At 40.2% G+C, this 14,881-nt stretch overlaps 1 protein-coding gene across 2 annotated transcripts in view; it reads left to right on the plus strand.

The window, feature by feature from the left end:
* NKAIN3 (sodium/potassium transporting ATPase interacting 3) overlaps nucleotides 1-14,881 on the plus strand; it is a 702,972-nt gene that overhangs the window by 355,578 nt on the left and 332,513 nt on the right. For both annotated transcript variants that reach the window (XM_004463919.5, XM_058275571.2), the window contains exon 2: nucleotides 11,209-11,346. In XM_004463919.5, coding sequence (XP_004463976.2) covers nucleotides 11,209-11,346 — 138 coding nt within the window. The remainder of the gene's footprint in view (nucleotides 1-11,208; nucleotides 11,347-14,881) is intronic.

Consider the following 14,881-nt stretch of genomic DNA (forward strand, 5'->3'; position numbering starts at 1 on the left):
AGTATTTTTATTTCACTTAGGACATTACAAGGGTATATGACATGTAAACTACTATATATTCTGTAATATTTATCTTTTTCTCTCCATTTTGCTTTGTCAATAGTGTTTCACAGATACTTTTGTGGGGATAGAGTTATATTTACTTATGTCAAAATCATAATAGCTATATCACAAATTTTGAATTATAATGAAACTTCAATGACTTTTTTCTGGAACAAAACCTTCCAATGGGTTCAAAAAGGCTTGTGGGGGAAACTCTGGTCACCTTAGTAGTGAGGTTTGTCAGAGCAGGACCTGGAATAGGTAGAGACAGTAGCTTGGATACAGTTTTCTGGGGTGGAGAGATGGATAGAGGAGAGTCTTCCTGGACTGGCGGGGACCTGGCTGAGGCATGCACACATTTCCAAGTCAGGACCGTGAACCAGTCCCAAGGAAACCTGCGACCATTTGAATTTTGTGAATCCCAGAAAAGGTTGTGTTGAACTAATTCATTCCTGTGAGGGTGGGGCTCTTCAATTGCATTAAATTCAGTTAAGGGAGCTTTGATTGGATCACTTGATTAGATTGCTTTAGGGCTTTTGATTGAATTTCATCAGTGAAGCTTGACCCAGGTTAGGTCTCTGCCCTCCTGTTGTGTCTTATATTAACTGAGAACACAGAGATAAAGAAGAGATACAAAGAAAGGGAGCTCTAACGTTTTGACCCTGCCATGTGCAAGAGAGGATTCAAGGTTTGCCTATAGCTGCAGGAGGACAGAGAGATGAGGCCCAGGGAGAGATGTCTGATCACCAACAGCTGAGCTTGGGGAGAAAGCAGAGCAACTGAGGCTGAGAGATGAGGCGCTGAAAGAGACAAGCCATATACCTGATTGCCCCAGCTGTGCTCCAGGAGAAGATGAGCCTGGAGGAGAAGGCAAGGACTTTGCAGAGATCGGCTGCCATCTTGCCTCACCATGTGGCAAGATGCCAGGATCACCAGGCGCTGACCTTGGTGAGAAACCATTTCTGATGCTAACTTTTTTTTTTTTTTTAAAGATTTATTTATTTATTTGATTTCCCCCCCTCCCCCTGGTTGTCTGTTCTTGGTGTCTATTTGCTGCGTCTTGTTTCTTTGTCCGCTTCTGTTGTCGTCAGCGGCACGGGAAGTGTGGGCGGCGCCATTCCTGTGCAGGCTGCTCTTTCTTTTCACGCTGGGCGGCTTTTCCTCACGGGCGCACTCCTTGCGCGTGGGGCTCCCCCACGCGGGGGACACCCCTGCGTGGCACGGCACTCCTTGCGCGCATCAGCACTGCGCATGGGCCAGCTGCACACGGGTCAAGGAGGCCCGGGGCTTGAACCGCGGACCTCCCATATGGTAGACGGACTCCCTAACCACTGGGCCAAAGTCCGTTTCCCTTCTGATGCTAACTTGATTTGGACATTTCACGGCCTCGGGATGGAAAGATTTTTCCCTAATAAAATTCCCATGATAAAAGTCAATACGTTTCTGGTATAGTGCATTGGCAGCCCTTTTGAAAACTAGTACAGAACCCTCAACTAACAGAACAGAAAATAGCACCGTGTGGTAGGCAGAATAATGGGCCTTCAAAGATGCCCACACCCTACGCCCTGGAACCTGTGAGTCTGTGTCCTTACCTGACAGGTGGGAATTTAAATTGCAGATGGAATGCAGGTGGCTAATCAGCTCATCTGGATGTGGGGATAGTCTCTTGGATTAGATGGGTGGGTCCAATGTAATCACAAGGGTCCTTATAAGTAGAAGAAGGAGGTAGGAGAGAGAGAACTGGAGGGAGTGCAGGACTCACTGGGGCTGGCTTTGAAGATGGAGGAAGGAGCCATGAATCAAGAAATGTGAGCAGCCTCTACAAGATGGAAAAAGCAAGGAAACAAGTTCTCCCTTGGGGCCTCCAGAAGAAATGCAGCCCTGCTGACACCTTGATGTTAGTCCATTGAGACCCATTTCCAGAGAAAGATGTGGCTCAAGTGTTTGGACTTCCATCTACCATATGGGAGGACCCAGGTTCGATCCCTGTGGCCTCCTGGTAAAGGCGTGCCCATGCAGCAAGCAAGGCCCACCCAGTGAGACTGCAGCGAGATGGAGATGCAACAAAAGAAAGACAAAGGGGACAGACAAGGCAAGACACAGCAGAAACCAGGAACTGAGGTGGCACAAGTGACAGGGAACCCCTCTCCACTTCCGGGTCCCCAAGATTGAATACCGGTGAATCCTAGAGAAAACGAGAAGACCAAAAAAAAAAAAGAGAGAGAGAGAAATAGACACAGAAGATGACAGATGACACAGTGAATGGATGGACACAGACAGCAAAAAAGGGAGGGTGGGGAAGGGGAGAAAAAAAAGACCCATTTCCTACTTTTGCACTATAGAAGAAAACAAACTTGTGTTGTTTTAAGCCAGTAAATTTGTGGCAATTTGCTAGAGCAATCATAGCAACTGGAAACTAATATACAACTGTTACCATTTATTGTTTGCCATCTATGTGTTTGATGTGCATATTATATTTATCTGCAGGTCAAGGATTACTATTTTCTATATTTAATAAAGAAACTGAAGTTTGACTAAGATGCACCGGTGGTAAGTTTCTGAATGGTGCCACTTGCCTCTCCTGAAGGCTAGGAGGGACTGCCCCACCTAGAAATGGGTGGGAGGAAAGAATATTAAACCATGGGACACACCACTCCACTTCCTTTATTACTTCTACCTTATCTGCTAAAGTTTATTTTAGAATAAACTTATTACACAATGGATATTTTGTTGCATGATATCAGAGTGGTACAGTGGAAAGAAAATAGAGTCAGTATGTAAAGATGCTGGTCTCAGCTCTTATTCTCATTGTTGAATGTCCTCAGTCCCTTCATCTATCCAATAGGAATAATAATATTTATCTTACTTTTTCTTAGTAGGTGGAAAAAGTAAAGTGTTAAATAATTTCCTAGCCATAGTATCACTATTCTTTCAGGCTTTAGAGCATTTCTTTATTACTTTGGCTGATTCCCTGATATATCGAAAAGTGGCGAATAATTGTCACTTGTTTTCTATTATTTCATTATCGTCTTCCTGTATGCTGAGTCCATGCACAGGATGCTAAAAAGGACTTTCCTGAATACATTTGTTGTACTTAGATGCTCTTCACGGCCAGTCTTTCAGCTCTTCAGCTGCCATAATTCTCACCATTTACAGTGAAACCCATCTGTTCCTCTTTTAACAGGAAAGTTTCCTTGGTATGGTTCCATAGCCATATGTCTTCAAAGTGTAGATTTGTAGCACAATTTGTTTCAATATTGTTTGCTTTGCTAAGTAGTTTATACCTTCATTATTGGACCTTAATAGTGGGAAATGCCCACTCAACTTCCTTGAGATAAAGTGACTCAAAATGTACAGAAAGAATTTAAGAAGCCTTCTCAAATAACCTGAAGACTATTATTTCACCTACTAAAGCTAGTTCAGGAGACAACTTAGGTGATTGCCCTTGACGTTGAAGAAAATGCTCATTCTCCGAGAATTCACAGTTCCACCTCACTTCGCCACGCGAGCACTTGTGATCATTCAGGCCACTGGAGGTGGCACTAAACACCAAGGAACAAAAAAAGGAGATGGTGCATTGAACTGTTTTGCACTGCATGGGAGTTTATTCATTTCACTCAACGACTGGTTTCTGGCTTCATTGCCATACATAGCCTTTTCCATCTAACCTCTATTAAAAAAAAAAAAAAGAACAACTATAAAGCCCTTAACACTTTTACTCTCTTTATTAGATGAACCATATTATAAGCAAGCCAAAGGTAATATTCCTGGCTACATGTAGAAGTCTGTGTATATCCTAAGGTTTGTTTGTCTTTAGTCACAGAGGCATATCCAGAATAGTACATGATTTGGCAAAGGGGTTAATCTCCAGATTATTAGGACTCTTCGTGGCATGTCTTTATGAAGTAGGGTCATGATACGAATGCTATTTATGCTTTTTTTCAAAGACATGAAAAATAGTCACAAATAATAGCTTAAAATATGAGCTCATCATTTGGCACAGAAGTTGGGCATCATCAACCTCACTGTCTCTTGACAGTTGAGTAGCTGCGAGATTTTAGAGCAAAGAAAGCAGGGGTAAAGGCATTGGAACTGTGAGTGGGCTAGATGGACCTTCTAGGCAGAATGTACTGAAGTAACTTCAAAACTTATTTGCAATGACTGGGAAATATCAATTTAGCTAATAGGAATGTTAAAGCTTTTAAATTTGCACTGTAGGAAAGTAATCGATCCCATATAGTATCAGGTTATAAAAGACGTATGGAAATGAATTCCTGGGCTAGAGGTGAGGCCGAAGAGGGTAGCAGTTATACAGTGTGCTTAAGCTTCACAGTCTTTTATGTAAATACGGTTTGAACAAATACTTTCTTATGATTCTCCAATATGAGTGACCCTGTTTTGATCTTTTCATGTGTGCCTGCTCTAGTGAACAAAGGGATGGTCCAAGGGGAATGGGTGTAAAAGGCAGGTCACTTTTCTTACTAGTAAATGGAGTCTCTGAGCGAACTGACTCTTTAAGAATGCTTATTCTTATCCAACTTTGGTTTGGGCAGAGGCTTATTCTGTACACCTAGCCTAGATGAATGCCCAGAAACATGTTTGGTCACCTGAAGTTTTTATAGCTCTATGATTAAACATAAATTAATTCTAACAATTAAAAATAATTATTACAAGCAATTATGCAAAATGACATGTGAAGCATTAAATATAATATATGGATCGATAAGAAAATAACTGTATTTTAAAGAAGCTCCTATTTATCTCTATCTATATTGCTTGGATGTGAAATAAGGCAGCAGGAAAAACACTTCATGAGCTATTGGGAGTTTATGTGCATGGGGGTGTGGCTAATGAATCATAGCTTCATAAGAATCATCATATTCACAGGGAAGGATGACAAGAAAATACCCGACCCTGCAGAAAGAATTTTAAAACACATCCCCCTCCCCCTGCCATAACAGAGACTATAAACACAGAATATTCTGCCTCTTCCAAGCTCCGTTAGATATTCTTAATATGGTCAGATTATACCCATTGCGTTCCATAGCCATAAGGAAGACGTTCAAGCTTTTTTACAAGATTCTGAAATTGACAAACCAATAAACAATGTTTATGTTATCATGAGTGTGGAATATTCTTCATATTCATTACCTCAAGCTCAGACTTCTTTTTCTAGGCATTTGCCTGGGCAAAACTGAGCTGAGTGTGAGCTGAAGTTACATTTCGCTTCTACAGTTCCAGTGTTACCATCCCTGTGCCACTGAAGGAAAATGTCTCAATGGCCTTTCATACTTATACTCAAAATCATACTCCATTTTATTTATTTTTTGTTGTTTTTGAACCATGCTTTCCTTGCATAGCTGGTTTGGTAGCCTGCTTCCTTTCTTCCTTTACTCCTTCCTTCCTACCTACCTTTTTACTAAGAATCTGACGGCCTTTATTTATTGTCGGGAAAAGAAACAGCTTTTTCATCATATTCTTTTTTATTTTTAATAAATTTTTACTTATTTTTAAAAGATACTTAGATTGCCTAAAATGTTACGTGAAAAATATAAGGGGTTCCCATATGTCCCACTCCCCACACCTCCCACTTTTCCCCAAATTAGCAACTTCTACATTAGTGTGGTACATTCATTGTAATTAATGAACACATTTTGGAGCATTGACACGCAGCATGGGTTATAGTTTACACCGTAGTTTACACTCTTTCCCACTCAATTCTTTAGGTTATGGCAGGATATATAAAGGTCTGTATCTGTTGTTGCAGTGTCACTCAGGATAGCTCCAAGTCCCAAAAACACATCCACATCACACTCCTACTTCCCTTGCCCTAACCTTAGCACTTCCAGGGACCACTGCCTCCACATCAGTGATATAATTTCTTCCATTGCTAGAATCACAGTAAGTCCACAGTAAGTCCAGTAAGTCCACTCTAGTCCATATTTTATTCCCCAATCCTGAGGACTCTAGGATGATGATGCCCACTCCATCTCCAATTGAGAGGGGGCTTTGATCCCGTATGGATGATGGATGGGACTCTCTTGTTTGCAGTTGTAGACTCTCTTGGTTCCTTGGTGTGGTGGTTGTCCATCCTCACCTCCTTGTTGTCCTGAGTGAGTCTAATGAACTGTAGAGTAGGTGCCACAACTCTGCTGAGGCTCAGGGCCCAGCTGGCTCATGGACAGCCAAGAGGTTTAAGTCTCTTAGACATACACCTACCAACTCCAGCACCAACTATAGGTTCAAATAAAAGGGACAGAAGAGGCATGAATAGAGAAGTCACATCTGAGACCAACTCTGTCACACTCAGGAGCACAAACTCCAAAGTAGGGCCCACTGGCAAGGCACCAAACTCCAGAGCTATCTACCATGACCTTAGGACCTAGATGTCTCTGGAGTACTCAGGACCCCCCCTATTTGGCATAGTATGTACTTTAACTGTCTATGAAATTCTGCTAAGACATGCATAAGCTTCGCTACCTCTCTGATGACCTCCCGACTCACTTAGAAGACTCTTAACCATGTAAACTAATTTGTCTTTACCTTTTCCCCCTTTTGTTCAAGGTATTTTTCTAGTTGCATCACCAGCCAGTGTTTGGTAGTAATCTCTCAGTGCCAAAGAGGCCCATCCCAGGGAGTCATGTCCCATGCTGGGGGGAAGGTAATGCATTTGTACGTTGAGTTTGGCTTGGAGAGTCGTCACGTTTGAGCACCATGGAAGTTCTGAGGAGGTAACTCTTAGGCACCCTACAACACTAGACTAAGTTGCAATTTCAAGAGCAAATGCTCATAAGCATAGTTGTCAATACCAAAGGCCCATCAATGGACCAGCCTTCTTCAGTGGTCACTGCCCTTGTAGTTGCAGGATTGTTGCTATTCCATTAGAGAATGTGGCAGAGCTCCCTAGGATGGGAATTCAGTATTCTTTTGGTTGTTGGGATGTGTTGTGTTTCACAATGGTGAAATCCTAAAAGCTTTCCCTCTAAGATCAAAAACAAGACAAGGATGCTGACTATCACAACTCCTATCTAACATTGTGTTAGAAGTACTTGCTCAAACACTGAGACAGGAAAAAAGATATAAAAGGCATCCAAATTGGAAAGGAAGAAGTGAAAATTTCACTATGTGCAGATGACATGATCCTATATATAGAAAGCCCTGAGAAATCTAATACAAAGCTTCTAGAACTTATATATGAGTTAAGTCACAGGTTATAAGATCAATGCACAAAAATAAGTAGCATTTCTCTACACCAATAATGAGCAATCTGAGGAGGAAATCAAGAAAAAAATTTACAACAGTAACTAAAAAAATCAAATACATAGGAATAAATTTAACTAAAGATGTGACTTATACACAGAGAACTACACAACACTGTTAAAGGAAATCAAAGAAGACTTAAATAAATGGAAGAATTTTCCCTGTTCATGGATAAGAAGACTAAATATCATCAAGATGTCTATACTACTTAAACTAATCTACAGATTCAATGCAATCCCAATAAAAATCAACATAGCATTTTTTACTGAATTTTTTACTGAAATTTATTTGGAAGGGCAAGAGGCCCTGAATAGCCAAAGATACATTGTAAAAATAAATGAAATCAGATGAATCACACTACCCGACTTTAAAACATACTACAAAGCTACAGTGGTCAAAACTGCATGATATTGGCACAAGGACAGACGTACTGACAGTGGAACTGAACTGAGAGCACTGATACACATCCTCACATATACTGTCATCTCATATTCAACAAGGCCACCAAGACCACTCAACTGGGAGAATGGCCCCTTCAACAAATGGTGCTTGGAGAACTGGATATCCATATTCATCATATTCTTTATGCCTTCCAGCTTCTTACCTACTCCAACTTTCCCTTAGAAATTATTCCATTGTTCTTTAAGTCCACTGCCTCCTGTTCTGTTTTGAACTGGTCGCTGGTTGGTTTTGTTTTCCTGGAGCATCTTGTTGCCTTTCTTTTTCCCTTGAATTCTCTCTCTGTACCTTCGTTTAAGCCTCAAGTTCTTGAAAGGTCCCACTCGCTCCCTTGTTTCTGTGTCCTCTCTGCAGCTATTCTGCAGGCCCTCCCTGCTCTGATCACATCGGACTGGTTGTTTCCTATTTATGCTCCCAAATTGCTGTGCTGATAAATGTTTAACAGCAGACCCTCAAAAAACAAACAAAAAACACCTGCTTTTTAGCATGTCCTAATTTCCATGTCGTAAATATTCCCATCACGACTGGTGTTACCAACCCCGGAGGTGTGAAGAGGTGGAAGGTGCTGCACTCACCAGCTGGGGCCAATCGACTCCAGCACACCACGGACAGCTATCATTATGACAGATATTTCTAAAAATACTCACACCTTCTTTGAGTTAACAAAACAAACCTGAATATAGTTTAATTTCATTTGGTGGTTCTGGGTCTTTATTATTAATAACACACTCTAAGGCAAAAGTGGTGTCATTAGAGGTTATGCAGGTAAACTAAATTTTGTTTATTTTTGAAGATTTTCTGTTAATTCATGTTTCAAAATGCAATATTCAAATCTAGTTTCCATAGTTTATATAGCAATGATAGCTTCCTTTGGCCTGGCTCTTTATGATTTCCACCCTGTGTTTGATGGCCTTTTATTTGTGTTCTTATTCCAAGCCACCTCTAATTCATTTTTAAATTCCCATGGAATAAATATTAAGAGTGATAAGCTGTCTTCCATATAGAGTACTGATTTTCCAATAAGTCACATTAATTCAGTTTCTCTTTCACAATGTGTGTTTTCTCTAATATCATAAGAAAGGATGCTATCCATGCATTTTCAGACAGAAAAGAAAATGTTTTACTTTTCTGCCGGAAAAGTTCACTTTAAAGGGTTTTGTGATACTTGACAGCATAGATTTTCAGAAGGAATTGCCTGCAGCTACTCTTCAGGGTTTTCTTTAGCTTTCTTTCATTTTTTTTCTGAGCACATCCACTCTGTACAGATACCTTTTTTAAAAGTGCATATTTATATCACTGATGGGCCAATAAATAAAATACTGCAATTTTAGGAGAAGGATCCTGGTAACTAATTAGCATCACAAGCAGAGACAAACGGGGCCCTTTTTGAAAAACATGATGTTTCTCCTTACATGTCTCTGTTTTGTGTTTTAGCCATTATTTCCCATTTGTGGATGCAGGAGATGATGAAAACTCATTCAGTGATCAGGAGAGGCCCATGAAATGAATGTAGTTCTAGGGTGGCTGTCTTTAAGCATCTACTCTTTGCTCTTTTTTTCTGTGGCTTGCTGAAGGCAAATCTTAACCAAAGTAGATCCAGACTACTGAATGGAGGGTATTTCTTTATGTCTAAAGAAATTAAAACTAGTCATGCATATGCCTGCCACATAACTAGAAAAATACGTATGGTGCCATTTTCATTTTAAATCTGCAGCTTCTAATGCCATCAGTATGGCTAACAGTTGGATCTTTTTTTTTTTTAAAGAATTATTATTTTATCAAAGTAAATCTAGAAAAACATCTAAAATACACAAGTTTAGTATCCAAAATATAATAAGTGGAATTATAAAAATTTTAGGTAAATGTCATTACCTAAAAAAATATCATTAGATAATGACATCATTGTGAATGGTTTATATGTGTATTTTTATACATTTTAGAATTATTTAAAATGTAGTTATATAATGCATTTAAGATAAACCATGACATGCCTGGAAACTGTTATGGCTCCATAATTTTTGTTTGGATATTCGGAAAGGATTTTACCTAATCAAAGATGGCTTTTCACCTAGGCATTTGATCTCAATAAAATTGGTTCAAAACCTATAGTTGGTGCTGGAGTTGGTAGGTGTACATCCAAGAGACTTAAATCTTTGGGCTGTCCATGCATCACCTGGGTCCTGAGCCTCAGCAGAGTTGCAACACCTACTCTTCAGTTCATTGAACTCACCCAGGACAACAAGGAGGTGAGATTGGACAACCATCACACCAAGGAAAAGAGAGAGTCTACAGCTGCATGCATCCATCAGCTGTATGGGACCGAGGCCCTTCTTGATTAGAGGTGGAGTGGACATCACCATCCCAGAATTCTCAAGACTGGGGAATAAAGTGTGGACTAGAGTGGACTTGCTGGTATTCTACTGTGGACTTATTGTGATTCTAGCAATGGAAGAAATTATATCGTTGATGTGGAGGCAGTGGCCACTGGAGGTTCTGAGAACAAGGAGAGGGAAAAAGAGGTGTAATATGGAGCTTTTTAGGGACTTGGGAGTTGTCCTGAATGACAATGCAACAGCAGATATAGGCCATTAAATATCTTCCCATAACCTACAGAATTGTGTGGGAGAGAGTGTAAACTACAATGCAAACTATAATCCATGCTCAGTGGCAATGCCCCAAAATGCGTTTATCAATTGCAATGAACGTACCACACTAGTGAAGGATGTTGTTTATGTGGGAAAATATGGGAAGTGTGGGGAGTGGGGCATATGGGAATCCCTATATTTTTTGTGTAACATTTGTATAATCTAAGTATCTTTAAAAAAATAAAAATATATTTTTTAAAATATGGTTCAAAGAGACTATTTAATTAGAGTTTTACATCAGAGCCTTTAGTTCAGAGTGAGTAAATAAGTAAGCTTCATTTTGAAAAAGTGGTTAGTCAATACCATCATGCCAGTCTAATAAGAGGAAAAGAAACAAAACAGAATATTTGTTTAATGTGTATTTACACATACATGGGATGGGTAGGAGTTTGTGTGTTTTTTCTTTCTGAAATGATACTAGATCTAGCACTGTGAGCCTGAAGTTATCTTTCCAAGTATTTATAAGCCAATCATTTTTAGGTCATAAATAAGGTATCTGTCTGGGTTTTGCTACTATGAAAAATGATTTCAGGAGTATATTTCTAGCTCTCCAGATATGTTTAAAATCTGTTTATACATGAAGCTATAATATGCAAAGTTATTATCATAGTAAATATATATATATATTCTGCAAGAAGTTACATAAAAACAGTACATGAAATAGATCAAAATTCTAGTGTTAATCATGCCCATAGTGTTATCGAAATTGACCTTGCTGATTTCTCTAGCTGTGAAATAAATATTAAAATGGTATGATTGTGCTTAGATTACATGCTAATAGACTCCCTTTGTTTTATTGCAGCTCTCAGCATTGGAGAGGCAGATCTTTGACTTCCTTGGCTTCCAGTGGGCTCCTATTCTTGGAAACTTTCTACATATAATAGTCGTCATATTGGGTTTGTTTGGAACCATTCAGTATAGACCTCGATACATTGTGGTGGTAAGTCTTAATTTTATTATGTCTCTTCATATAAAATGCAAAAATTTGCTCTAAAAAGGTAAATAAAATCATTTAAGCTGCTCCCTTTCATATGATGTGGCTTGACTCGTCTAGCGCACAAATGTTGAAATCTGTTAAGATGTGTATCTGTGGAAAAGACAACACATTGAATGTCTTAAGATGGCAAAGCAACATGACATCAAGTCCAAGGTGACATAGTGTGACTCACAGCCTAAGTGCATTTGAGTTTCAGAGGAAATTTACGATGGAGTTTGGATAGAGTAGGACGACTGGTTGAGGTCTTGATGTTATAATAAGAGGTAACATTAACTATCATTTCAATGGCATGTATCAGTAAAAGAAACCTATCTAGCCATGACTCTTCATAATTGAAGACAGTAATATAATTTAATTTTAAATGATTTAGGAAGTTACAAATAAATGTACCAAATGTTATTTAGTACACACCTCTAATCTACCACATACTGCATATCACTTTCCCATTTTATTAAGATAAATTTGAAACATAAACCCATATCCCATAATATCCCAAACATGGTTAACAAACACTCCAGTACAGGACAATTTAATGAGATGTATACATAGGATCCATAATCTAACGGACGCTATTCATAGTATCAAAAGAAACAAAATCATCCGTATAATCAAAGTCGAAGATTGATTGAAAGAAACTGCTGGAGAGGGGCCTGTCAAACTGGGGAAGTTGGAAGGAGAGTCTACAATTGGTGAGCGGGTGAGAGCAGCTTATAGAGGCAATTAGGGGATTTTCAGAGGGAATTCACAATGCTTGGCTGACATTTAAATTCTTCTTTATATAGGAAGGTCTTACAAGGTGGGGAATATATATACATTGGATAGTATGATATCCTTACCCATTTCGAATAGGCCTTCGCTACTGGGTGAAGAACAGCTTATCGCGAAACGTTGCTTAAATTGCAAGTTTATTGGGAATGTTCCACTCCCTAGGAAAGTCCATCTTCGGTTAGTTTTTATCTTCAGGAAAGACTCTGCCGAATCTCAGAAAGGAGTCACTCCTGGCAACTTCTAATGCAGGCGGCCATAGTATTTTCTTTATTCTTCCTTCTGCCTCCCTCCCTTCCTCCCTCTTTCCCTTCCTCCCAGCGTTCCCTTCTTTCTCCCTTCCATCTCCCCTTCCTCTCTTCCTCCCTTCCTTCATTCTTTATTTCGTGACCTCTCTCCTTCCTTTTCCATTTACTTATTCATTCATAATGCATGTACTGAGTTTCTTCTGTGCATATAGCAATGGCAGGTATGGGGGAGACAGGGGAGCCAAACACAGTCAGGGTCTCCGGCCGCCTGGGCACTTACCTCCGTCCAGCGAGGGGACTTGAGCCTCCTGGGCGGGAAGCAACATGAGACCCAGGGGCAGCTGGATAGTAGGCAACATCTGATCATTCATCAGACATTTATTGAGGCCCTTCTTACACTGTGCTCATGCTCCAAGAAGAGGATACAATGACAGGAGTCTCTGCTCTCCAGGAGCTCATTATGTAGGAAGGGAGAAGGAGCAGAGTCCAAGGCTCTCTGGAGCTGGAGTGAAAAGCAGTCAGAGAGAGGAGGCCATGAGCCAGCGGCAGAGCCTGGAGAGAGCTGAGAGTCTGTGCCCTAAGGCACCCTCCTCTGCTCACACCAGCCTCTCCAAGCCTCCTCTTGCTCTCTCAGCGCCACCTGGCATTTGTGCCCCAGCCCTGGCAAACTTTTCTCTGCTCCTCTTGAACACCTCCTTCCACTTAAAAAAACTCTCCCTACGCCTTTTACTCTGTGTCTTCAGCAGGTTTGAGAATTGCAGTTATCACAGTGTTTTATAATCAGTTCACCTCTATGTCTTCCCTACTAAGCATGTGTTTGAGAACACATAGTATAATAGCTGCTCAATAAATATTAGTGGATTGAATGGGGAACTAACATCTCCCAATGCTAGTTGCTTAACATGGGAATAATACAATGGTCTAATCACAAAATTCGCAGCATGTACCTACCAGAAAGAGAACTCTTCTATTAATAATAATAATCACCGCATAGAGAACAGTGCAAAATATGTCTGTTTTTCCTATCTAGTCACCTACCACTCCCTAAACTCCAATCATGTTAAAAAGCTGGAGTTACTGGTCTCTGGTGTTTTCCTTTGCTTCTCTCTCCCCCATCTCCCTCCTCTGTGTATCAGATGGTGGTGGCTTTAGGTCTTTCAAAATCTTCAAAGAAAAACATCAACAAGATAAACGAGCTGGTTTTTTTTTTTTTTTTGCTACCTTGATCATCTCTTTCAATGTGTTATACCAACCAAATAGACTCTTTATTTGCTATCTTATTCAAGATGCTCTGGGAGGGAAAGAAAGCAATGAATGGGGGATAAAATGGAAAAAGCCTTCCAAGCCAGACATGTTAAATGTGATTTCAAGTTTGCACCCCTTTTGTGAGATATGCATTCACATCCTTAATTTCAAACATAAGGAAAGAGGTTAGAAAATTTAAGTAACTTGCCCAAAGAACACAGAAAGCCAGCAGCAGACCTGGGTGTGAATCTGCCCCACACTGTCAGTGTGAGTCATGACATTACTTTATCATGACCTGCACATTGCTTCCAGCACTACATCCCAGATGAGAGAGGATCAGTGCCAGGATAAACTTTAGTATTGGAATCTGATCCTGCCCAGCCTCTTCAACTCATCATATTGCTACCTGTGTGGAATTCCAGATTGGGTCCTGTTCTAGAATGGGTTTAACTTGGCTCTTTGGGTGAAGAAGTGCGTAAAGAAGCATCAGTCCACAGGTGTGGGAAACCTGTCCACAAAGGGAGACTTCTTTGGGAAGGCCGTGTTGCCAGTTGGGAAGATGGAGAGATCTTTTTATTTCTTTCACACCACAGGCAACTCATCCCTGAGTTGTTTTCATGAATGAATTAGTTTGAAAGAGTGAGTAGTGACCTGGAATTAATTCTTATATGAGAAAGACTGAAAATGATTATAGCATATGTCACGTTAATCAAGGTGTGCCTCAAGAGGCACCAACTTTTCAAATGGAAGTAAGAAGAGACCCAGATCTGAAATCCTTATTGATTTTTCACTGAGCAGGGAAAGACCTTTCTGATTGCAGGCAGTCTTCTCGAAATCACTGTGGTATCTTTAATCACCTCCATTATTGGCTGAAACAATCATTAATCTATGCCAATTAAATTCAGTCCATTTGAATCTAACAGACAGTTTGGAATGCCAGGTATGTGCTAAGTGCTCATTCAGAGATTAATAAAATGGAATGTCTGTCCTGAAGGAATACTTTAGTGGAGTTCACAGTCTGGTTTTGCAAAACCAACTGTGAGTCGCTGCTGCTTCTGACAACAAATGGGGCTTATCCCAGTCGAATTTAAAGACTCCATCACCCTCATGAAAATGGCTGTGGTCAAAGACCATGTGGAGCAAGCTCTTCAGGGTCCTCAGGCACATTTCCAACCCTGTAGAGGACAATCAAGGCTTCCCAAAATTGCACCTTCACTTAC

Source organism: Dasypus novemcinctus, chromosome 14 (genome assembly GCF_030445035.2).
Source record: "Dasypus novemcinctus isolate mDasNov1 chromosome 14, mDasNov1.1.hap2, whole genome shotgun sequence".
In the NCBI taxonomy this organism is placed as follows: Eukaryota; Metazoa; Chordata; class Mammalia; order Cingulata; family Dasypodidae; genus Dasypus; species Dasypus novemcinctus.